Here is a 26,116-nt window from a genome sequence, read left to right as displayed (position 1 = left end):
GTTATCGTTGGTTGATGTATTATATCACGTCTGTCATGGTTGGTTGATGTATTATATCACGTCTGTCATGGTTGGTTGATGTATTATATCACGTCTGTTATTGTTGGCTGATGTATTATATCACGTCTGTTATCGTTGGTTGATGTATTATATCACGTCTGTTATCGTTGGTTGATGTATTATATCACGTCTGTTATGGTTGATGTATTATATCACGTCTGTTATGGTTGATGTATTATATCACGTCTGTTATGGTTGGTTGATGAATTATATCACGTCTGTTATTGTTGGCTGATGTATTATATCACGTCTGTTATCGTTGGTTGATGTATTATATCACGTCTGTTATCGTTGGTTGATGTATTATATCACGTCTGTTATGGTTGATGTATTATATCACGTCTGTTATTGTTGGCTGATGTATTATATCACATCTGTTATCGTTGGTTGATGTATTATATCACGTCTGTTATGGTTGATGTATTATATCACGTCTGTTATCGTTGTTTGATGTATTATATCACGTCTGTTATCGTTGTTTGATGTATTATATCACGTCTGTTATGGTTGATGTATTATATCACGTCTGTTATAGTTGGTTGATGTATTATATCACGTCTGTTATGGTTGATGTATTATATCACGTCTGTTATAGTTGGTTGATGTATTATATCACGTCTGTTATGGTTGATGTATTATATCACGTCTATTATGGTTGATGTATTATATCACGTCTGTTATGGTTGGTTGATGTATTATATCACGTCTGTTATAGTTGGTTGATGTATTATATCACGTCTGTTATGGTTGATGTATTATATCACGTCTGTTATGGTTGATGTATTATATCACGTCTGTTATAGTTGGTTGATGTATTATATCACGTCTGTTATGGTTGATGTATTATATCACGTCTGTTATAGTTGGTTGATGTATTATATCACGTCTGTTATAGTTGGTTGATGTATTATATCATGCCTGTTATGGTTGATGTATTATATCACGTCTGTTATGGTTGATGTATTATATCACGTCTGTTATAGTTGGTTGATGTATTATATCACGTCTGTTATGGTTGACGTATTATATCACGTCTGTTATAGTTGGTTGATGTATTATATCACGTCTGTTATAGTTGGTTGATGTATTATATCACGTCTGTTATAGTTGGTTGATGTATTATATCACGTCTGTTATGGTTGATGTATTATATCACGTCTGTTATAGTTGGTTGAAGTATTATATCACTTCTGTCGACTACTCGAGGCTCATTGATGCTGCATGTCACCTGTACACCACCAGTCAAGGTTACTTGTTACCTAGTACTGGTATACTATAATACCTAGTACTGGGATACTATAATACCTAGTACTGGGATACTATAATACCTAGTACTGGGATACTATAATACCTAGTACTGGGATACTATAATACCTAGTACTGGGATACTATAATACCTAGTACTGGGATACTATAATACCTAGTACTGGGATACTATAATACCTAGTACTGGGATACTATAATACCTAGTACTGGGATACTGTAATACCTAGTACTGGGATACTGTAATACCTAGTACTGGGATACTGTAATACCTAGTACTGGGATACTATAATACCTAGTACTGGGATACTATAATACCTAGTACTGGTATACTATAATACCTAGTACTGGGATACTATAATACCTAGTACTGGGATACTATAATACCTAGTACTGGGATACTATAATACCTAGTACTGGGATACTATAATACCTAGTACTGGGATACTATAATACCTAGTACTGGGATACTATAATACCTAGTACTGGGATACTATAATACCTAGTACTGGGATACTATAATACCTAGTACTGGGATACTATAATACCTAGTACTGGGATACTATAATACCTAGTACTGGGATACTATAATACCTAGTACTGGGATACTATAATACCTAGTACTGGGATACTGTAATACCTAGTACTGGGATACTGTAATACCTAGTACTGGGATACTATAATACCTAGTACTGGGATACTATAATACCTAGTACTGGGATACTATAATACCTAGTACTGGGATACTATAATACCTAGTACTGGGATACTATAATACCTAGTACTGGGATACTATAATACCTAGTACTGGGATACTATAATACCTAGTACTGGGATACTATAATACCTAGTACTGGGATACTATAAAACCTAGTACTGGGATACTATAATACCTAGTACTGGGATACTATAATACCTAGTACTGGGATACTATAATACCTAGTACTGGGATACTATAATACCTAGTACTGGGATACTATAATACCTAGTACTGGGATACTATAATACCTAGTACTGGGATACTATAATACCTAGTACTGGGATACTATAATACCTAGTACTGGGATACTATAATACCTTCAAACGTCCAGTCAGTAAAGAATATGAGGTGAATTTTGATAAACTCGCGAGAAGAAAACTCTTTCCCGGACCACCGCCGGTGGGCGCGAGCAGGTTCCCGTTTCCGGGATCCTCCATACTGGCAGGGCGGCTGGCTGGCTAATTCGCGGCCTTTGGTGCCGCGAGTTTACCAAAATTAAGGGAAAAATTAAGTTTGCAGTTGTTACCAAGTTCTCTGTTTATTCAGGTAAACCAATGGCTGTTTAGACTGAGCCCGTAACAGTTCTGTTGCAAGCAGTTTCTGTACTATGTACATTTCGGTGTTAATCCTGTACTATATAGCTCGACTGCTAGTACACTCTGGTCACACACTGAAGTCCGGAAGTCGATCCCCGGTACGGCTGGAAAATATTAAAATGTGTTTCCATAGGACACTTGCTGTCTATGTTCACCCATCAGTAAAATGGGTACCTGGGTGTTAGTGGACTGGTGTGGGTCACATCCTGGGTGTTAGTGGACTGGTGTGGGTGGCATCCTGGGTGTTAGTGGACTGGTGTGGGTCACATCATGGGTGTTAGTGGACTGGTGTGGGTCACATCCTGGGTGTTAGTGGACTGGTGTGGGTGGCATCCTGGGTGTTAGTGGACTGGTGTGGGTCACATCATGGGTGTTAGTGGACTGGTGTGGGTGGCATCCTGGGTGTTAGTGGACTGGTGTGAGTCACATCATGGGTGTTAGTGGACTGGTGTTGGTCATATCCTGGGTGTTAGTGGACTGGTGTGGGTCACATCCTGGGTGTTAGTGGACTGGTGTGGGTCACATCCTGGGTGTTAGTGGACTGGTGTGGGTCACATCCTGGGTGTTAGTGGACTGGTGTGGGTCACATCCTGGGTGTTAGTGGACTGGTGTGGGTCACATCCTGGGACAAAACTGACCTAATTTGCGGGAAATGCTCAACATAACAAGCGGCTTTCTATATAGTAGTATGTCACTGATGTCAGCTATGTTCTGTATACCTTGTACATGTACTTGTATACCTTGTACATGTACTTGCATACCTTGTACATGTACTTGTATACCTTGTACATGTACTGGTATACCTTGTACATGTACTTGTATACCTTGTACATGTACTTGTATACCTTGTACATGTACTTGCATACCTTGTACATGTACTTGTATACCTTGTACATGTACTGGTATACCTTGTACATGTACTTGTATACCTTGTACATGTACTTGTATACCTTGTACATGTACTTGTATACCTTGTACATGTACTTGTATGCCTTGTACATGTACTTGTATACCTTGTACATGTACTGGTGTACCTTGTACATGTACTTGTATACCTTATACATGTACTGGTATTCCTTGTACATGTACTGGTATACCTTGTACATGTACTTGTATACCTTGTACATGTACTGGTGTACCTTGTACATGTACTTGTATACCTTGTACATGTACTTGTATACCTTATACATGTACTGGTATACCTTGTACATGTACTTGTATACCTTGTACATGTACTGGTGTACCTTGTACATGTACTTGTATACCTTGTACATGTACTTGTATACCTTGTACATGTACTTGTATACCTTATACATGTACTGGTATTCCTTGTACATGTACTGGCAAGTAAATAAAGATATTATTATTATTATTAATATTATTATTATTATTATTATTATTGATTTCCACTGTAACTTACTGCTAGACTTAAAATAATATGCATAGTTAACATACATAGTAACATGTGTGTAAATTACCCAGGGTACTCCCAGTGAGTCAAAGTGACTTATTAGGATCCCAAAGGAAATAAGTCATTTTGTTTGACTTTTTGGGTTATCCTGGGTAATTTACACACATGTTACTATGTATGATAACTGTGCTTACAGGGACCTGACTTACTTATTCGGAGGAGGAGTTGCACCTCTGAACTGCAGACATAGCCATACCCCCGGCCGGGATTGAACCCGCGGTCAAAGAGTCTCAAAACTCCAGCCCGTCGCGCTAGCCACTAGACCAGCTAGCCACAATAAGATTCATTCAACTAGGTATATTTCTACACCATAGGAAGGTTAGCACAGGCACCTCTGTGACCACAAATGCAAGTTTTTACAGACGAATCTCCAGCTAGCTGGTCTAGTGGCTAACGCGACGGGCTGGAGTTTTGAGACTCTATGACCGCGGGTTCAATCCCGGCCGAGGGTATGGTTTGTTTGCAATCGTGTCATTACGATTTCTTGAGTCATGTTGACGGCAGTAAAGGGACTTGAGCTAGAGTTCGTCACGGCCACGCTAGCTGGAGATTCGTCTGTAAAAACTTGCATTTGTGGTCACAGAGGTGCCTGTGCTAACTTTCCTATGGTGTAGAAATATACCTAGTTGGATGAATCTTATTGTGGCTAGCTGGTCTAGTGGCTAACGCGACGGTCTGGAGTTTTGAGACTCTATGACCGCGGGTTCAATCCCAGCCGGGGGTATGGTTTATTTGCAATCGTGTCATTACGATTTCTTGAGTCCTGCAGACATAGCACTGTTATACATACTGCCAAGCAACAGATCTGCCAAATTGTGATTGATGTGTAGGCCAGAGGGCTGCTATCATCAACAGTCCGGTAGAAAAGTCAGGAAGCAAGAAAGTCTCACTTCATGACGCGACTCAGGAAAAGAAACACACTTTGAATGACGAAAATAGTTTACCTGGAGTTTACCTGGAGAGAGTTCCGGGGATCAACGCCCCCGCTGCCGGGTCTGTGACCAGGCCTTCTTGGCTTCTGTAATAAGATTAACGAAGTGTTTGATTTTGTATTGAAGAGTAAATCCATTAACACACTGCGGATATATTCAATTGAGAGAGCCTCATACAAGTGTGTGTTGGTATGTTCCAGGTAGCGTGGATCTACAAGGGTACGGGTGGAAGGACTGTACTGACGGTGGCAACGCAGGTGATCACCAAAAACCCGAGGGTGTCCAGCACACAGGAAGCTCAGGCGTGGGTCCTCACCATCACCAGCCTCACCAAGAAGGACCAGGGCATCTACATGTGTCAGGTCAACACCAAGCCAGTACGCAAGCAGATGGGTTACCTTCATGTTGTTGGTGAGTATTTCTTGTGTCTTCTTCTAGCTGGTGAAGTCCTCCATGTTGTTGGTGAGTGTTTCTTGTGTCTTCTTCTAGCTGGTGAAGTCCTCCATGTTGTTGGTGAGTGTTTCTTGTGTCTCCTTCTAGCTGGTGAAGTCCTCCATGTTGTTGGTGAGTGTTTCTTGTGTCTCCTTCTAGCTGGTGAAGTCCTCCATGTTGTTGGTGAGTGTTTCTTGTGTCTTCTTCTAGCTGGTGAAGTCCTTCATGTTGTTGGTGAGTGTTTCTTGTGTCTTCTTCTAGCTGGTGAAGTCCTTCATGTTGTTGGTGAGTGTTTCTTGTGTCTTCTTCTAGCTGGTGAAGTCCTCCATGTTGTTGGTGAGTGTTTCTTGTGTCTTCTTCTAGCTGGTGAAGTCCTTCATGTTGTTGGTGAGTGTTTCTTGTGTCTTCTTCTAGCTGGTGAAGTCCTCCATGTTGTTGGTGAGTGTTTCTTGTGTCTTCTTCTAGCTGGTGAAGTCCTCCATGTTGTTGGTGAGTGTTTCTTGTGTCTCCTTCTAGCTGGTGAAGTCCTCCATGTTGTTGGTGAGTGTTTCTTGTGTCTCCTTCTAGCTGGTGAAGTCCTCCATGTTGTTGGTGAGTGTTTCTTGTGTCTTCTTCTAGCTGGTGAAGTCCTTCATGTTGTTGGTGAGTGTTTCTTGTGTCTTCTTCTAGCTGGTGAAGTCCTTCATGTTGTTGGTGAGTGTTTCTTGTGTCTTCTTCTAGCTGGTGAAGTCCTCCATGTTGTTGGTGAGTGTTTCTTGTGTCTCCTTCTAGCTGGTGAAGTCCTCCATGTTGTTGGTGAGTGTTTCTTGTGTCTCCTTCTAGCTGGTGAAGTCCTCCATGTTGTTGGTGAGTGTTTCTTGTGTCTTCTTCTAGCTGGTGAAGTCCTTCATGTTGTTGGTGAGTGTTTCTTGTGTCTTCTTCTAGCTGGTGAAGTCCTTCATGTTGTTGGTGAGTGCTTTTGTGTCTTGTTGTAGAGCAGAGGTTCTTAACCTGGGGTTCGTGACCCCCTGAGGAGTCGTTTGGGGTTTTTCGGGGGGTCACAAAGGGTTCGAGAGAATATAATTTATTTTCATACATTTGAATTAGCCAATTGGGCTTTTCCAGTTTGATGAGTGGCAACAATGATCACACGTGCGGTCGGTGGTCTGCTGCAGTAAACACAGCAACCACAACCAGTCACTCAGTCAGTTCATAGCTACGGTGGGGGATGTCCGCATGTCGCTCTTGCTCCATAACTCCCAAGGCGGTTTCCTGTTTGCACTGTCTGCCAAGAAGCATACGTACAATGAAGCCTTTCTCGAGATGAATTTCACAAGCATCATTCAAAACTCTGTGGTCAAGCTCGTTTGCACCAAAGTTTTGAGTCACGAGAGTATAAAGCCAAGCAAACTGAAGGTCCATTTTAAGTCTTGCCACAGTTATCTGGTGGACGAAAGCTTAGACTTTTTCAAGCGAAAAGAAGCTTCTCTGAAGGCCAGTCGTATCGAATGAAGCAACGTTGGAGGCTGCATACAGAATTGCTCTAAAAATCGTGCAGAAGAAAAAGTCTCGTACCAATGGCAAAGACCTGATTAAGTTTCGCATTCTGGAAGCAACGAAGGTGGTTCATGGGGAACAGCAGGCAAACAAGTTAAGGGCAATTTCCCTTTCGAATAATACAGTCAGATGTCGGATCTCGGAAATGAGTAAGGATATTCTGCTGCAGGTAGTGGCTGCTGTGAGGACTAGTCCATTGTATTCATTGCAACTGGACTAGTCAACTGATGTTGCTTCATGTTCCCAACTTTCATGTTCGTTAACTTGACAGGGAAGTTATGAATTAGGAGTACTTGTTCTCTAAACCATTGGCCACAACCACTTGTAGAGAAGATATTTTCAAAATCGTTGAAGCCTCTCTCCTTGTCTGAGTGTGTACAGATGGGGCTCTATGATCTGTTGTAAATCTGGCTTCATGACCTTCGTGAAGAACGTCGCTCCGCATGTCTCCTTCATTCATGCTTTGGCGATGAAGACTCTCCCACCTGGACTTCAAGAAGTGCTCACAGGCCTTATAAATGTTGTGATCCATATCCGAGGGAGCGCAATGACTTTGTGAACAAATGGGTGCCGACTTCTCTGTTCTTCTATTTTACACAGAGGTACGTTGACTCTCGTGTGGCAAGATTCTAAATCGCGTGCTATAACTTCGAGAGGAAATAACAATGTTGTTGGAACGAGGTCGTACGGCGAAGGAGAATCTTCTTCAGGAAAAGATGCTGGATGACTAACGTATTTGAGGAGGTAGATCATGGTATTGAATATGATATTGTGTATATGGACTTCAGTAAGGCTTTCGATAGAGTTCCACACCAGAGGCTATTGAGGAAACTTAAGGCACACAGAATAGGAGGAGAATTTTTTTCTTGGGTTGAGGCATGGTTGACGAATAGGCAGCAGAGAATTTGCATAAATGGGGAGAAATCAGAATGGGGGCACGTCACAATCGGTGTTCCACAGGGGTCAGTATTGGGCCCGTTGTTGTTCACAATCTGCATAAACGACATAGATGAGGAAATTAATAGCGACATAAACAAATTTGCTGATGACACCAAAATAGGCTGTCGAATTCATTCTAATGAGGACACTAGAGCACTCCAGGATGATTTGAATAGACTGATGCAATGGTCGGAGAAGTGGCAGATGCAGTTTAACATAGACAAATGCAAAGTTCTAAATGTTGGACGGGAAAATAACCATGCGACATATAAACTAAATAATGTAGATCTTAATACTACTGATTGCGAAAAGGATTTAGGAGTTCTGGTTAACAGTAATCTAAAACCAAGACAACAGTGCATTAGTGTTCGCAATAAAGCTAACAGAATTCTTGGCTTCATATCTAGAAGTATAAATAATAGAAGTCCTCAGGTTGTTCTTCAACTCTATATATCCTTGGTTAGGCTTCATTTGGACTATGCTGCTCAGTTCTGGTCACCGTATTACTGAATGGATATAAATGCTCTGGAACACGTACAGAGGAGGATGACAAAGTTGATCCCATGTATCAGAAATCTTCCCTATGAGGATAGACTGAGGGCCCTGAACCTGCACTTTCTCGAAAGGCGTAGAATTAGGGGGGATATGATCGAGATGTATAAATGGAAACCAGGAATTAATAAAGGAGTTTTAAATAGCGTGCTAAAAAATATCTATCATAGACAGGACTCGCAGCAATGGCTTTAAATTGGAAAAATTCAGATTCGGGAAGGCTATAGGAAAGCACTGGTTTGGTATTAGAGTTGTGGATGAGTGGAACAAACTCCCGAGTACCGTCATAGTTTACCTGGAAAGAGTTCCGGGGGTCAACGCCCCCGCGGCCCGGCCTGTGACCAGAAGCTAAGACGTTGTGTAGTTTTCAAAATAGGTTAGATAAATACATAAATGGGTGTGGGTGGATGTGAGTTGGACCTGACTAGCTTGTGCTACTAGGTCGGGTGCACATGTCTGACCTCACTAGGTCAAGGCATTGGCTTAATTAAGCCGGTGCTAGAAATGGAGCTACCTCGCATGGGCCAGTAGGTCTGTTGCAGTGTTCCTTCTTTCTTATGTTATGTTCTTATGTACTTGGTAGATTTCTTCTCTGAAGTGAATTCCCTGAATATTTCACATCAAGGAAACCTTACAATGCTGCACACAGCTCCTGACAAAGTGCCAGAGTTCAAGTGTAAGATTCAACTTTACCAGAAAAAAGTTGAGGACGGTGACACAACTTTCTTCACTCAGATGACGACTCTCCTGGATTCTATGCCAGATGCTGAATGCAGCTTCCGTGAGATCTCTGCTCATCTTTTGGCAGTGAATGACGCCATCGAAAGATACTTTCCAGGACTGGACGATCACTGTACTGATGTGTGGATCAACAGATCTTTTTTCAGTCAAGGACAGTACCATCAGGGATACTGATTTTGCTGCTTAGGTAGGATTTCTTCAGATTCGTGAGGATTCTCAGCTGAAAGTCGACTTTACTGAACAAGAGCTCCAGATATTTTAGGCAAAAGTGTAGGACGACTGTCCCATTCTTTCGATGCTGCGCTGACCATGCTGATCCAGTCCCCGTCAACCTCTCGCTGCGAGGATGGATAATCATCAATGGTAAAACTGAAAGCGAAGGCACGCAATAGGCTTTTGATCGATGCTGACATGAGGTGTTGCCTGTCGAGCACTGCTCCTCGCTTTGATAGACTTACGGCTGCAAAACAATTTCATCCCTCCCACTGAGTGAATGAGAAGCAGGTTTTGTATGATGTTCAATAGTTCTGTGGAATTTGTAGTGTTCTAGCATTTGTAGAGGCTATGTGGAAGTTTTCAAAGTTTTTGTTCTGTGGCATTTTCAATAAACCATGGTCTTCCTATCATTTTGTTTTATCATACCTTTTCACAAGGTTCTCCATTTCAAAATTTATTATTAGGGTCACGGTAATATCCTGAAGAGTTTCTAGGGGGTCAAAGGACGATAAAGGTTACGAACCGCTAATCTATACGTAACTTATCCAAAGACGTTTTTTTTCTGAATTTTTGCAAGCTTTGGATTTCAACATTTTTTTGCAGTAATATTAGACATGACTTATTGGTTTACAGTTTTGGCTCATGTCTTTTCATTTTCCCTCTCTTACTATTTTCTAATGGTCACCAGAGCGAAACACCAACGTCAAAGACCTGGGAGTGATCATGTCGGAGGATCTCACCTTCAAGGACCATAACATTGTATCAATCGCATCTGCTAGAAAAATGACAGGATGGATAATGAGAACCTTCAAAACTAGGGAGGCCAAGCCCATGATGACACTCTTCAGGTCACTTGTTCTATCTAGGCTGGAATATTGCTGCACACTAACAGCACCTTTCAAGGCAGGTGAAATTGCCGACCTAGAAAATGTACAGAGAACTTTCACGGCGCGCATAACGGAGATAAAACACCTCAATTATTGGGAGCGCTTGAGGTTCCTAAACCTGTATTCCCTGGAACGCAGGAGGGAGAGATACATGATTATATACACCTGGAAAATCCTAGAGGGACTAGTACCGAACTTGCACACGAGAATCACTCACTACGAAAGCAAAAGACTTGGCAGACGATGCAACATCCCCCCAATGAAAAGCAGGGGTGTCACTAGCACGTTAAAAGACCATACAATAAGTGTCAGGGGCCCGAGACTGTTCAACTGCCTCCCAGCACACATAAGGGGGATTACCAACAGACCCCTGGCAGTCTTCAAGCTGGCACTGGACAAGCACCTAAAGTCAGTTCCGGATCAGCCGGGCTGTGGCTCGTACGTTGGTTTGCGTGCAGCCAGCAGCAACAGCCTGGTTGATCAGGCTCTGATCCACCAGGAGGCCTGGTCACAGACCGGGCCGCGGGGGCGTTGACCCCCGGAACTCTCTCCAGGTAAACTCCAGGTAAACTCCAGAGGTGTAAGTATCCTCCTCCTCACTCTCAGTAACTGTGTGGGAGGCTAAAGGGACGAATCAGTCTCACGAACGGGGAGACGAACCTGTCGTGAGAGGTGGGTGAGGGGGTTAAACCTGTCGTATGAACTTGAAGATGAATCTGTCGTTAGAACGAGAAAATGATTCCGTCGTAAAAAAGAGATGTACCTGTAGCGAGAAGATGAACCTGTCGTAAGAGCGAGAAGATGAACCTGTCGTAAGAATGGAAAGATGAACCTGTCGTAAGAGCGAGAAGATGAACCTGCCGTAAGAATGGAAAGATGAACCTGTCGTAAGAACTAGAAGATGAACCTGTAGTAAGAACGGGAAGATGAACCTGTCGCAAGAATTAGAAGATGAACCTGTCGTAAGAATGGAAAGATGAACCTGTCGTAAGAATGGAAAGATGAACCTGTCGTAAGAACTAGAAGATGAACCTGTAGTAAGAACGGGAAGATGAACCTGTCGTAAGAATGGGAAGATGAACCTGTCGTAAGAATGGGAAGATGAACCTGTCGTAAGAATGGGAAGATGAACCTGTCGTAAGAACGGGAAGATGAACCTGTCGTAAGAATGGGAAGATGAATCTGTCGTAAGAATGGGAAGATGAACCTGTCGCAAGAACTAGAAGATGAACCTGTCGTAAGAATGGGAAGATGAATCTGTCGTAAGAATGGGAAGATGAACCTGTCGCAAGAACTAGAAGATGAACCTGTCGTAAGAATGGGAAGATGAACCTGTCGTAAGAACTAGAAGATGAACCTGTCGTAAGAACTAGAAGATGAACCTGTCGCAAGAACTAGAAGATGAACCTGTCGTAAGAACTAGAAGATGAACCTGTCGTAAGAACTAGAAGATGAACCTGTCGTAAGAACTAGAAGTTGCACATGTTGCCAGGAAGAACACACTGACCTATCACATGAACTTGAAAACGAACTTAATGTAAATTAGGTAAAGTGTATAATTTAATTTATACATAGTAATCTATTTTACAATAAGTTACATAATAGAAACATTCTGAAAGACATCTGTAACTAGATAAAACCAAGACACAACGTTTAGACCAGGATAAATAAGGTTAATGTCACTTTATAGGTGAATCAGGTATGTGCAACACGTGTGTATCATTAATACCAGGAGTTTACCTGGAGAGAGTTCCGGGGGTCAACGCCCCCGCGGCCCGGTCTGTGACCAGGCCTCATGGTGGATCAGAGCCTGATCAACCAGGCTGTTACTGCTGGCTGCACGCAAACCAACGTACGAGCCACAGCCCGGCTGGGCAGGAACCGACTTTAGGTGCTTGTCCAGTGCCAGCTTGAAGACTGCCAGGGGTCTGTTGGTAATCCCCCTTATGTATGCTGGGAGGCAGTTGAACAGTCTCAGGCCCCTGACACTTATTGTATGGTCTCTTAACGTGCTAGTGACACCCCTGCTTTTCATTGGGGGGATGTTGCATCGTCTGCCAAGTCTTTTGCTTTCGTAGTGAGTGATTTTCGTGTGCAAGTTCGGTACTAGTCCCTCTAGGATTTTCCAGGTGTATATAATCATGTATCTCTCCCGCCTGCGTTCCAGGGAATACAGGTTTAGGAACCTCAAGCTCTCCCAGTAATTGAGGTGTTTTATCTCCGTTATGCGCGCCGTGAACGTTCTCTGTACATTTTCTAGGTCAGCAATTTCACCTGCCTTGAAAGGTGCTGTTAGTGTGCAACAATATTCCAACCTAGATAGAACAAGTGACCTGAAGAGTGTCATCATGGGCTTGGCATCCCTAGTTTTGAAGGTTCTCATTATCCATCTTGTCATTTTTCTAGCAGATGCGATTGATACAATGTTATGGTCCTTGAAGGTGAGATCCTCCGACATGATCACTCCCAGGTCTTTGACGTTGGTGTTTCGCTCTATTTTGTGGCCAGAATTTGTTTTGTACTCTGATGAAGATTTAATTTCCTCGTGTTTACCATATCTGAGTAATTGAAATTTCTCATCGTTGAACTTGATATTGTTTTCTGCAGCCCACTGAAAGATTTGGTTGATGTCCGCCTGGAGCCTTGCAGTGTCTGCAATGGAAGACACTGTCATGCAGATTCGGGTGTCATCTGCAAAGGAAGACACGGTGCTGTGGCTGACATCCTTGTCTATGTCGGATATGAGGATGAGGAACAAGATGGGAGCGAGTTCTGTGCCTTGTGGAACAGAGCTTTTCACCGTAGCTGCCTCGGACTTTACTCTGTTGACTACTACTACTCTGTGTTCTGTTAGTGAGGAAATTATAGATCCATCGACCGACTTTTCCTGTTATTCCTTTAGCACGCATTATTTTGTGCGCTATTACGCCATGGTCACACTTGTCGAAGGCTTTTGCAAAGTCTGTATATATTACATCTGCATTCTTTTTGTTTTCTAGTGCATCTAGGACCTTGTCGTAGTGATCCAATAGTTGAGACAGGAGCGACCTGTTCTAAACCCATGTTGCCCTGGGTTGTGTAATTAATGGGTTTCTAGATGGGTGGTGATTTTGCTTCTTAGGACCCTTTCAAAGATTTTTATGATATGGAATGTTAGTGCTATTGGTCTGTAGTTCTTTGCTGTTGCTTTACTGACCCCTTTGTGGAGTGGGGCTATGTCTGTTGTTTTTAGTAACTGTGGGACGACCCCCGTGTCCATGCTCCGTCTCCATAGGATGGTAAAGGCTCGTGATAGGGGCTTCTTGCAGTTCTTGATGAACACTGAGTTCCATGAGTCTGGCCCTGGGGTAGAGTGCATGGGCATGTCATTTATCGCCTGTTCGAAGTCATTTGGCGTCAGGATAACATCAGATAGGCTTGTGTTAACCAAATTCTGTGGCTCTCTCAGTCTGGTTAGCGGCTTGCTAAAAACTGAGTCTTATTGGGACTTGAGTAGCTCACTCATTTCCTTGCTGTCATCTGTGTAGGACCCATCTTGTTTAAGTAGGGGCCCAATACTGGACGTTGTTCTCGACTTTGATTTGGCATAGGAGAGGAAATACTTTGGGTTTCTTTCGATTTCATTTATGGCTTTTAGTTCTTCCCGCGATTCCTGACTCCTATAAGATTCCTTTAGCTTAAGTTCGATGTTTGCTATTTCTCTGACCAGTGTCTCCCTACGCATTTCAGATATATTAACCACTTTTAGCCGTTCTGTTATTCTTTTCCGTCGCCTGTAAAGGGAGCGCCTGTCTCTTTCTATTTTACATCTACTCCTCCTTTTTCTTAGAGGAATAAGCCTTGTGCATACATCGAGTGCCACCAAGTTAATCTGTTCTAGGCATAAGTTGGGGTCTGTGTTGCTTAGTATATCTTCCCAGCTTATATCGGTTAGGACTTGGTTTACTTGGTCCCACTTTATGTTTTTGTTATTTAAGTTGAATTTGGTGAATGCTCCCTCGTGACTAATCTCATTATGTCGGTCTGGGGCTCCGCGCATACATGTCTGAACCTCAATTATGTTGTGATCTGAGTATATTGTTTTTGATATGGTGACATTTCGTATCAGATCATCATTGTTAGTGAAGATGAGGTCTAGTGTATTCTCCAGTCTAGTACGCTCTATTATTTGCTGGTTTATATTGAATTTTGTGCAGAGATTTAAAAGCTCGTGTGAGTGTGAGTTTTCATCAGCGCTGCCTCCTGGTGTTATTACTGCAACAATATTATTTGCTATATTCCTCCATTTTAGGTGCCTTAAGTTGAAATCCCCCAGGAGCAAGATGTTGGGTGCAGGAGCTGGAAGATTTTCCAGACAGTGGTCAATTTTTAACAGCTGTTCCTGGAATTGCTGGGATGTTGCATCCGGAGGCTTGTAGACTACCGCAATGACTAGGTTTTGGTTCTCGACCTTTACTGCTAAATCTTCCACTACATCATTTGAGGCATTAAGCAGTTCTGTGCAAACAAGTGACTCTGCAATGTACAGGCCAACCCCCCCCCCCTTCCCCTTTTGCCTGTTCACTCTGTCGCATCTGTATAGGTTGTAACCTGGGATCCATATTTCGTTGTCCACGTGATCCTTTATGTGGGTCTCAGTGAAAGCCGCGAACATTGCCTTTGCCTCTGCAAGCAGTCCACGGATGAAAGGTATTTTGTTGTTTGTTGCTGGCTTTAGACCCTGTATATTTGCAAAGAAGAATGTCATCGGACTGGTGATATTATTGGTACTGGGGGGGGATTTTTTTTCCGGCATTAGTATCAGTATCTGTTGGTTTGGAGTGGAGGTCATCGACTGTGGTTCCACTCCAGGAATGACTGGATTTGGTGTACGATTTCTGCCATTTCCTGCCAGTTTTTTTTTCCTTCCTGGCACTAAAAAACCTCTCCCTCTTAAGTGGCTGTGGCTACCCAGGTTTTCCCATGGCCTGGATGTTTTGTATCTTTTTGTCCCCTTTAGATGGTGTGCCTGGCAATTTAAGTTATAGCACAGTCTTTCCTGTACTGAAGAGAGAGACATTTCAGGGTGAAAAATCTTACAGGAAGGGAGTTTGCATTTTCCTGTTGTCATATGGGCACGGCATTTTCTAGTGTGGTCATAGTTGCACGTCCCATCTGTTTTGCCAGATTTCCCATGCCAGCAGATACCAAGTGCATAGTATGTGCACAGGCTTGGTTTCCGTTTGCCTTGGGTTTCTGTGACTGTATTTCCTGTTGGTGCATGTTTACCCGTCTTATTCCTATCCTCCCTAGCACCAACAATATCCTCACTATTGCTAGTGGAGTCCTCTTGTTTGCTATTTCCTGTGGTATTTCTAGTTTGCAATATTGGTTTTACTTTATCTTTGACTACACTTGTTTCCCCACTATGGCTCCTGTCTCCTATGAGGTCATTTATATGTATTCCTTCCTGCGTATAATTCCCGACTACCTGGGCAAAATCTCCAGCTTCACCATTACTGTCTCCCAGGACAGCACCTCCAGCTTCACCATTACTGTCTCCCAGGACAGCACCTCCAGCTTCACCATTACTGTCTCCCAGGACAGCACCTCCAGCTTCACCATTACTGTCTCCCAGGACAGCACCTCCAGCTTCACCATTACTGTCTCCCAGGACAGCACTATCAGCCCCACATTTACTGACTACCAGGACATCACCTCCAGCCTTACAGTTTCTGACTACATGGCCAGCATCAAGGGCAGTACCATTCAGCCCAGACTTTTTATGTTCTCATCTGTTGTAGAAAGCTTCCAGGTTGTCTATGAAAGCAGCTTTGATGCTATCCTCTTTTAATACCGTTGTGATTTTAGTCCACAGATTTATCTCATTTGGGCATACCCAGAAACACTTCCCTGTTTTAATACTGCTTGTAGCTAGTTCTTGGATATCTGCACAAGGGGCGTGACACCAATTTCCACAAAAATGACAATTTATACATGTGGAAGCCCGTTTGTTTGATTGCAGACTACACAGGGCTTCATAATGATTTGAATGGTTGATTTACTGTAATTCTACTAGCAACCTCTTGAATACTCTATTAATAACCTCCTTAAATGAAGCTCTAGCTATTTGTATTTCTGTTTCTAACTGTACTTGTATATTAGGACAGCTTACCGGTGTACGCTCCTGTTTTATATTTATTGTTTGTGTTTGATAAGGGTGCCTACAACCCCATCCGTTTACAGTCTGCTTTATTGTCCAACGAATCCGTTTGAAACAGGTCAAGGGTTCGGACCAGTCGAGGGTTCGGACCAGTCAAGATTTCGGAACCAGTCGGATCTGATCAGTGGGTCACTTATTTAAAACATACTGGTCGGTGATTTGGGCTAACACATGAAGGATCTACTGGAAATTATCTACACGAGTAATATGTGATTTGATTGATACAAAAGTATTGTGGAAACTTATTTGGTCCCTAAAGTTCCACAGGACAGATCCAGCATGGCCGTAATGGAACGGCTGAGCTGGGTGGCCCTTAAACCCACCCAAACAGAAAGCGTTCTCCCCGGGTTGGCGTGGTTGGTAAGCTTATTTAATTTATAGATTTACCCTTCAGGGAATGAGTAGGTAGTTTTACTGATAGTATATTAATATTAGGTTTACTAAGGCAACTGTAGATAATAATAATGTAAACCTAAGACCTTAACATAGGTAGTAATAGGCCGATAATGTAGGCAAACACTAGGATAAGTTAGCTAGGGAGAACTGGCAGCCCTAGTTTGAACGAAGAGATGAGGGTCTGGAAGAGAGACTAGCTCATTCTTCTTAAGACAGACACCAGCTGGACAAGACGTGCCGTGATCAGCAGACGGCGCCCCCACGTGTCTTCACATTCGAGACCTGGGGAAATCTGGTAGAGGCACCTCAATGTACCGTAGATGACCTCCTCGGTCAGGCCCATACAGTAAGACAAAACCTCCACTTTATCTCGTAGATTTCTGGCCAGTGTCTGGGGAGAATTGTGAGTGAGTTTGATCTGTGGGCCTGTGTTGCAGCTGGGAGTGCATGCCCAGTAAGTACCAGTGTCTCTCGTCTATGTAGAAGCTGGTGTCCATGTCTGCATAGTTGTACTAGGGGATACACACCCCCTTGGATATAGGAATTTCTGAGGTGCAGGCAGTTCACTAATAACGATTGAATATTGCAGGAATTAAGGTTCCCGGTTGCACATGGTTTCTGAGGGAAAGTCCAAAGGGGCTAAGGCTAAGCTTAGGGAAGTTGAAGATCAGGATATATGCTGCAACACCAAGTAAGTTAGTCCTTTATACATGCATGCAGGCGAGTTTCTTGCAACATCAGTCATTTGTGAAAATCTGTACTATAAGCCACTTGTGAGGCTGAGGTACCCACCTCAGAGCTCGGTGTCAACAGAGTTTGCCAGGGTAGGCGACTCACTTGGAGGCAGTTCACACAAATTTTCACAAAAGTGGTCCTTCGAAAACCGTGATGTGGAATAGCTAGGTTTAGCTATCATAGCTAGGCCACAGTTAGGAACCAGTTTAACAGAGTTAGGTTAAGTTAGCACACCTAGGCCCAGAGTTACACAGAGGCTAGGCCAAGCTGACTATACACAGAAGTTGTTATTTGCAGTAATTTACAGGCAGGCTAGGTAGGCTAGAGAAGCTTGTGAATTTAATTATTTACAGTGATTACAAGTAATCCAGAGTAGGAGACTTGTGTGTTGATTACTTACAGGTAGCCACAGTTAGGCTAGGCTTGTTCAATATTTACAACAGTTATAGTAGCTAGGACAGATTTAACATAGTTATTATTTACAGGGATTTCTAAAGCTAGGTTAAATTAAGCTATAGCACACTAGTTAGGTTAGGATTTACCTTATCCAACCATCCACGCTAGACTGAGTAAGCTAGGTCAAGCTGTTTACTCATTATTTATTTACTGATTCACAAGTTGAATTGTTGAATTTATTTGTGTTAACCAAGTGATTTTAATTTGTATACTGCACTTTTTATTGTGTGATTTTCATTGTTTTTGATTCATGTTAATGTGGGATTTGTGAATTGTACCTGAGACTAGGTTAAGTCCTGTAATTATTTGCTGGCATTGTACAGGAAAGTGCTAGGTTAAGTTTTCACATCGATACACATTTTGATTGGGATTTGAGAGCTAACAGTGTACATTTTAAGTCAGAGTAGAGACAATATAACAAAGGGAATTGTTAAGCTTGTTGAGAGGCCTTGAGACTCGTTCATTCTTACCTAACACCGTGACGTGCTGTGGGGTGGACTGGGTAAAGTACAATTAGTGTCACACTCCTCATTAAACTTTGACAATGGCAGATGGGAGTTCAGGAGAGTCTGGTTCAGTGTTAACAAAATTAAAACGGTCAGTGGCGGCATACAAAGGGCATCTGAACAGAACGCGTAACAGGTGCAAGGCTACTTGCCAATGCAGTAACGTAGACTGCGATGATTTGCAAGACTGCTTGAAGAGTTTGGAGGAAAAATGGGAAGCCTATGAACAAGCATTCTCAGCATATGAGCTACAGGCTATTGAGGATAATGAATCCCAGGTTATTTCCCAGTAAAAGTAGGCCTTGGACAAGGATGTGTGATGTCACCGTGGTTGCTTAATATATTTATAGATGGGGTTGTAAGAGAAGTAAATGCGAGGGTCTTGGCAAGAGGCGTGGAGTTAAAAGATAAAGAATCACACATAAAGTGGGAGTTGTCACAGTTGCTCTTTGCTGATGACACTGTGCTCTTGGGGGATTCTGAAGAGAAGTTGCAGAGATTGGTGGATGAATTTGGTAGGGTGTGCAAAAGAAGATAAGATAAGATAAGATAAGATTTCGTTCGGATTTTTAACCCCGGAGGGTTAGCCACCCAGGATAACCCAAGAAAGTCAGTGCGTCATCGAGGACTGTCTAACTTATTTCCATTGGGGTCCTTAATCTTGTCCCCCAGGATGCGACCCACACCAGTCGACTAACACCCAGGTACCTATTTGCTGCTAGGTGAACAGGACAACAGGTGTAAGGAAACGTGTCGAAATGTTTCCACCCGCCGGGAATCGAACCCGGGCCCTCCGTGTGTGAAGCGGGAGCTTTAGCCACCAGGCCACCGGGCCACCGTAAGAGTAAGATTATGAGGATAACAAAAATATAAGGTGATGAAAGATTGGATATCAGATTGGAGGGAGAGAGTATGGAGGAGGTGAATGTATCCAGATATTTGGGAGTGGACGTATCAGCGGATGGGTCTATGAAGGATGAGGTGAATCGTAGAATTGATGAGGGGAAAAGGGTGAGTGGTGCACTTAGGAGTCTGTGGAGACAAAGAACTTTGTCCTTGGAGGCAAAGAGGGGAATGTATGAGAGTATAGTTTTACCAACACTCTTATATGGGTGTGAAGCATGGGTGATGAATGTTGCAGCGAGGAGAAGGCTGGAGGCAGTGGAGATGTCATGTCTGAGGGCAATGTGTGGTGTGAATATAATGCAGAGAATTCGTAGTTTGGAAATTAGGAGGTGTGGGATTACCAAAACTGTTGTCCAGAGGGCTGAGGAAGGGTTGTTGAGGTGGTTCGGACATGTAGAGAGAATGGAGCAAAACAGAATGACTTCAAGAGTGTATCAGTCTGTAGTGGAAGGAAGGCGGGGTAGGGGTCGGCCTAGGAAAGGTTGGAGGGAGGGGGTAAAGGAGGTTTTGTGTGCGAGGGGCTTGGACTTCCAGCAGGCGTGCGTGAGCGTGTTTGATAGGAGTGAATGGAGACGAATGGTTTTTAATACTTGACGTGCTGTTGGAGTGTGAGCAAAGTAACATTTATGAAGGGGTTCAGGGAAACCGGCAGGCCGGACTTGAGCCCTGGCGATGGGAAGTACAGTGCCTGCACTCTGAAGGAGGAGTGTTAATGTTGCAGTTTAAAAAGTGTAGTGTAAAGCACCCTTCTGGCAAGACAGTGATGGAGTGAATGATGGTGAAAGTTTTTCTTTTTCGGGCCACCCTGCCTTGGTGGGAATCGGCCAGTGTGATAATAAAAATAAAAAAAGAATCCCAGGTTAGTCTTCAGCAGGCTCTGGACGAATTCACTAGGGATGATGTAGATTGTCATCAGGAGATGAATATGTACAAAGATAAGTTAAGTACATTAAAGGCTAGTATTCCAAGGGTGGTGTCGAACACCGCAGGTATCCCAAACAGCCACACACCTGTCAATATGTTGCCCAGGTTGCCCCAGTTGAATTTACCGACATTTGACAGAACCCTAACTGAGTACATTGCTTTCTGGGATCAGTTTAAAGCCCAGATAGATGACAGGAACGATTTTTCAGATGCCGTCAAGTTGCAGTATTTGCGGTCGCAGCTCAAGGGTTAAAGCCTTAGACCTGGTCCGGCACTCCCAGATTACTGACACTAATTACCAACATGCCAAAGACCAATTAGAAGACATGTTTGGCAACAATGAGGAGATAAAGGTAGCTATACTTTATAGGTTGTTGGATCTAGAGGCTTGCCGACATGACCGTCAAAGCCTAGAGAAGTTCTGCATTGAAATTATGAGCTTGACAAACAGTTTCAGAGATTTGCATGATGAGGATTATTCAGAATGGGTCCTTAGCCAGGTGATTCAGAGGAAACTGGCTAGCACTACAGTGCATGAGTTGCACTTAAAATATCGGACGAATAGGTTCACGATAAAACAAATTATTGAAGGGTTAGGGGATCTCATATCTCACCTGAGCATAGGTCAGGGGGAGAAATTACCTACCAAGGAGAAGTCGGTCAACTTCCCCAGACATTCGAGAGATAGACCTAAACCACCTCCTACTAGGGTCGGCACGTATTATGCCCAGGGCGAGTCCTCCACCCACAGGGCCAAGGGAGAAGCCACTAAAGTGGCCAGTATGAGACGGTGCATGTGTTGTGAAGAAGAACACGCTAGTTCAGGGTGTCCGAGCTTCACCACCTATAACAAAAGGGTTCAGCGACTAAGGGAGTTGAGACTTTGTTTCAAGTGTTGTGGAGAACATTTTGCCAGGGACTGTAGTGCCCAACTCAATGAGTGTCGGGGCTGCCGGAAAGGTAGGCACCACAGTGCACTGTGTTCTAATGACACCAGATCAGCACAAGCTAAGGAGACCAAACCGCAAGAAAGGGCAGAGAGCAAGGACGAGTCGGAAGCAGTGATGAGTGTGGTGAGTGCGGCATCGGGAATTTGTTCTGGTGAGCAGTTTCAAGGTTTGGTGGCCTTGCCAACCATAATGGCAGTGGTTACGAATGGGAAGAAGTCTGAAACGACCCGTCTGTTCTTCGACAGTGTGGCACAGAGATCCTTTATAACTAAGAGTCTAGCAATTAGGTTGAAGCTGAAGACAGGTGGTAATGTTGACATGAAGGTGAAAGGGTTTGATGGGCAAGTCCCACGCAGGTCTTATCCAGTAGTCAATGTGACGGTCAGGTTAGCCGGGCATTGATGGGAAATTTCAGCCTTGATAGTGAAGAAGCTGCCCAATATCATTACCACTAAGGGACTGGCCGCAGCAGTCAAACATTTGAGGGAGTTAGGTGTGAAGCTAGCGGAACCAGACATTGCTACAGACAACGTTAGTAATGTGGGAATCTTGGTAGGAGGAGATTACATAGACGAGTTCGTGTCTACGAGAAGGGTTATCAAGGAGGGTGTTGGCCTGTACAGGACTCCAGCGGGGTACATCGTAGGAGGCAGGGTACCAGCTCATTTCCCTGTGACCCCGGGGAAGGAGGGCTCCGGTATTACAGCGACTGAGGCTGTACTGGTGATGCGGATTGGGGTGCATGAAGGTCTGTCAGAGACGCAAGTTAGCATATCCGACAGTGAGCCGGTCCATAAATTATGGGACCTGGATGTAGTAGGGATTAAGGGTGACCAGCCGCCCCCCGAACACGAAGAGACGTATCGAGATTACTTGAACCATGTGCAGTTCAGGGACGGACAGTACTGGGTGCGACTCCCATGGAAACCGGGACATCCAACGCTGCCCACTAATTTCAAGAAGGCACGGGGTCAGTTGAATTCATTGGTGAACAGCCTGACCAAGAAGGGTCTGGTGGGGAAATATGATGATATTATTAAGGAACAGCTGGCCCTTGGGTTCATTGAGAAAGTGCCCAATGCCAGCCCTGGGGAAAACACCCATTATCTTCCACACATGGCAGTCACCAAGGAGTCAGTAACCACTCCCATCAGAGTAGAATTCAACTGCAGCTCACAGGCGAGTCCCCGAGAGCCATCGTTGAACGACTGTCTGCTCACAGGGCCCTCCCTGACGCAGAAATTAGCAGATGTGTTGTTGAGATTCAGGACAGAACAGTACGCCTATGTGGCAGACATTAGCAAAGCCTTCCTACGTATTGGGTTGCAGCCACAAGACACAAGGTTCTTGTGGTTGACTGACAGGGAGGTGCCCGAGCGAGGATATGATACCTACAGATTCAGGGCAGTGTTGTTTGGTGCCACTAGTTCACCATTCCTATTACAGGCCACCATAGACTACCACCTTGTGAACTGTAACAGCCTGCTTAAAGAATTACTGAAGACCCTATTTTATGTGGACAACATGCAAGGTACCACCTCAGATGAAAGGCTGTTGATGGACATTTACCGAGAGTCTAATCAGGAGATGCTCTCGGCTAACATGCCATTGAGAGAATGGGTGACAAACAATCCAACGTTGCGGGGCACGGTGGAACATGACTATGCTGGCTACTCAGTATCTGAGGTAACATCGGTGTTGGGACTGGAGTGGGAAATCAAGGAAGACAGACTTAGGCTAAAGAGGAAACCTGATGGGGAAGGGAAGCTGACCAGGAGGTCTTTGCTGAGCAAAGTGCAGACTGCCTTCGATCCTTTGGGTTTGTTGACACCCATCACCATTCGAGGGAGGATGCTAGTGCAACAGACCTGGGAGCTGAACCTAGGTTGGGATGACCCACTGCCAGAAACAGTCTGCCAGGAGTGGGATCTGGTTGGCAAAGATCTAGCAGAATTGCATGAGTTCACATTCCCCAGGTCCATCGGGTGCACCGGGCGGGACTATGACTTGCATGTCTTCTGTGATGCCTCCTCCAGGGCCTATGGGGCAGTAGCGTATTTGGTGGCCAGGGACCAGGTCAGTCTGGCCACCAGTCGTGCGCGGGTGACACCCCTGAAGGATTGCTCGATCCCAAAACTAGAGCTCACAGCGATGTTGCTGGGAGCAAGACTGGGTAAGTACATAGAGGAGGTGTTGAGTAATCTGAGGGTGACACACACCTATGTATGGACAGACTCGGAGGTGGCCTTACAGTGGGTCCAGAACGACAGGTCTAAGCTCCCCTATGTCAGGAATCGGGTAAAGGAGATACGGGAACTACAGTCAACGTCAACAATTCTGTACGTGCCTACAGATCAGAACCCAGCCTACCTGATAAGCCAAGGGGTGACACACAAAATGCTGAGTAAAAGCGAGATTTGGTTCTAAGGCCCAGACTGGTTACCGGCAAGGGATTGCTGGCCTGAGCAAAAATTCGGGGAGACAACCAGCAGCATAGTACACTTTGCGGGGGAACCCGACTCTGAACTATTTGACCCCAGGTGCTACTCCTCTTGGAGGAAACTTATAGGAGTCACGGAAATGGTATTTCGATTTGTGAGGAAGCTGCATGACAAGGTAAGCCAAGGTCGACAGTTATCTCTCATGCGTCCCAGAGAATATTGGATAAGGCAGTACCAAAGGGAGAGGTTTCCAGGAGTGCTGGAAGTACTGGCGACCAGGCAGCAGGTTATGGCGTCAGGGAACAGTAAATTGGTTCACTCTTTGGGATTGTTCCTAGATCATGCAGGGCTAATAAGATGCAGGGGACGAATACAAAATTCTGAGCTCAGCTATGGGGCCAAACATCCTGTGCTACTGGGAAAGGAGGGATGGGCGTCAGAGCTATTGATACAAGATGCCCATCAGAGGACCTTACATGGGGGGTTTGGAGATACCCTCACCTGCCTACGTCAGAATTACTGGGTACTGAAGGGTCGAGCTGCCGTCAAAAGGGTGCTAAAGAGTTGCACGGTCTGCTGGCGGTACGATGGGAGGACCCTACCATACCCAGGTCCACCACCGCTGCCTCAGGAACGGGTACATAGTGACAGGCCCTTTGAGACTGTGGGAATAGACTATACTGGGGCTATCACACTGAAGAACCCAGGAGACGATAGGGTGGGCCCTCAGAAAGTATATGTCTGCCTGTTTACTTGTGCCACTACTCGAGCTGTGCATTTGGAGTTGGCAGAAGATATGTCAACAGAGACTTTCGTGAAGCGTTCTCCCCGGGTTGGCTTGGTTGGTAAGCTTATTTAATTTACAGATTTACCCTTCATGAAAGGAGTAGGTAGTTTTACTGATAGTATAATAATATTATGTTTACTAAGGGAACTGTAAATAATAATGTAGACCTAAGACCTTAACATAGGTAGTAATAGGCCGATAATATAGGCAAACACTAGGATAAGATTGATGGACTGAACACATCGACTCCAGGTTGAGGGACTGATTACCTCATTCTCCTCCTCTCCTTACGCCTTCCTCTTTGTATTGGACTGATGAAGCCACTGTGTGGCGAAACGTTTCCTGAATAAAGATTCCCATATGCTGCATAAGTGTCTCAATCTTCAACTTGTCGGTTTTTCAAACCATTCATCATAGCTAGGGAGAACTGACAGCCCTAGTTTGAACGAAGAGACAAGGGTCTGGAAGAGAGACCAGCTCGTTCTTCTTAAGACAGACACCAACTGGACAAGACATGCTGTGATCAGCAGACGGCCCCCCCCCCCCACGTGCCTTCACATTCGAGACCTGGGGAAATCTGGTAGAGGCACCTTGATGTACCGTAGATGACCTCCTCTGTCAGGCCCATACAGTAAGACAAAACCTCCACTTTATCTCGTAGATTTCTGGCCATTGTCTGGGGAGAATTGTGAGTGAGTTTGATCTGTGGGCCTGTGCTACAGCTGGGAGTGCATGCCCAGTAAGTACCAGTGTCTCTCGTCTATGTAGAAGCTAGTGTCCGTGTCTGCATAGTTGTACTAGGGGATACACACACCTAGGAATTTCTGAGGTGCAGGCAGTTCACTAATAACGATTGAATATTGCAGGAATTAAGGCTCCCGGTTGCATGTGGTTTCTGAGGGGAAGTCCAAAGGGGCTAAGGCTAAGCTTAGGGAAATTGAAGATCAGGATATATGCTGCAACACTAAGTAAGTTAGTCCTTTATACGTGCATGCAGGCGAGTTTCTTGCAACATTAGTCATTTGTGAAAATCTGTCCTATAAGCCACTTGTGAGGCTGAGGTACCCACCTCAGAGCTCGGTGTCAACAGAGTTTGCCAGGGTAGGCGACCCACTTGGAGGCAGTCCACACAAATTTTCACAAGTATAACTTGCGTGTTGAAGAACCGGTGATTGCTGGCAGCTCCTACAATAACGAACGGTCGAGCCTCAACCTTTGTTTATCGATTACTGTATCTAGCTTTTCTAGTTTTTTTCCATCTCCACCACAATAATTGCTATATTATCACTATAGTTGACTGGTGGAAATTTTGGAGGAAGGACGCTTTTTCTGTAGTAATATTTGCTTCTCGTTGTGTATATTGCGACCGCTGGTAACTACAGGTTATATGAAATTCACAGTATATGTCTGGTATTTCAAGAAAAAAGA

At 44.2% G+C, this 26,116-nt stretch overlaps 1 protein-coding gene across 4 annotated transcripts in view; it reads left to right on the top strand.

Moving 5' to 3' along the window:
* The window catches only part of LOC128698406 (limbic system-associated membrane protein-like), a 599,709-nt gene that overhangs the window by 485,919 nt on the left and 87,674 nt on the right, over positions 1 to 26,116 (top strand). For all 4 annotated transcript variants that reach the window (XM_070104500.1, XM_070104502.1, XM_070104503.1 and 1 more), the window contains one exon: positions 5,283 to 5,493. In XM_070104500.1, the coding sequence (XP_069960601.1) occupies positions 5,283 to 5,493 (211 nt within the window). The remainder of the gene's footprint in view (positions 1 to 5,282; positions 5,494 to 26,116) is intronic.

Source organism: Cherax quadricarinatus, chromosome 92 (assembly GCF_038502225.1).
Source record: "Cherax quadricarinatus isolate ZL_2023a chromosome 92, ASM3850222v1, whole genome shotgun sequence".
Lineage (NCBI taxonomy): Eukaryota > Metazoa > Arthropoda > Malacostraca > Decapoda > Parastacidae > Cherax > Cherax quadricarinatus.
Note: the sequence above shows the minus strand (reverse complement) of the source record. Positions and strands in the feature narration are given on the sequence as shown.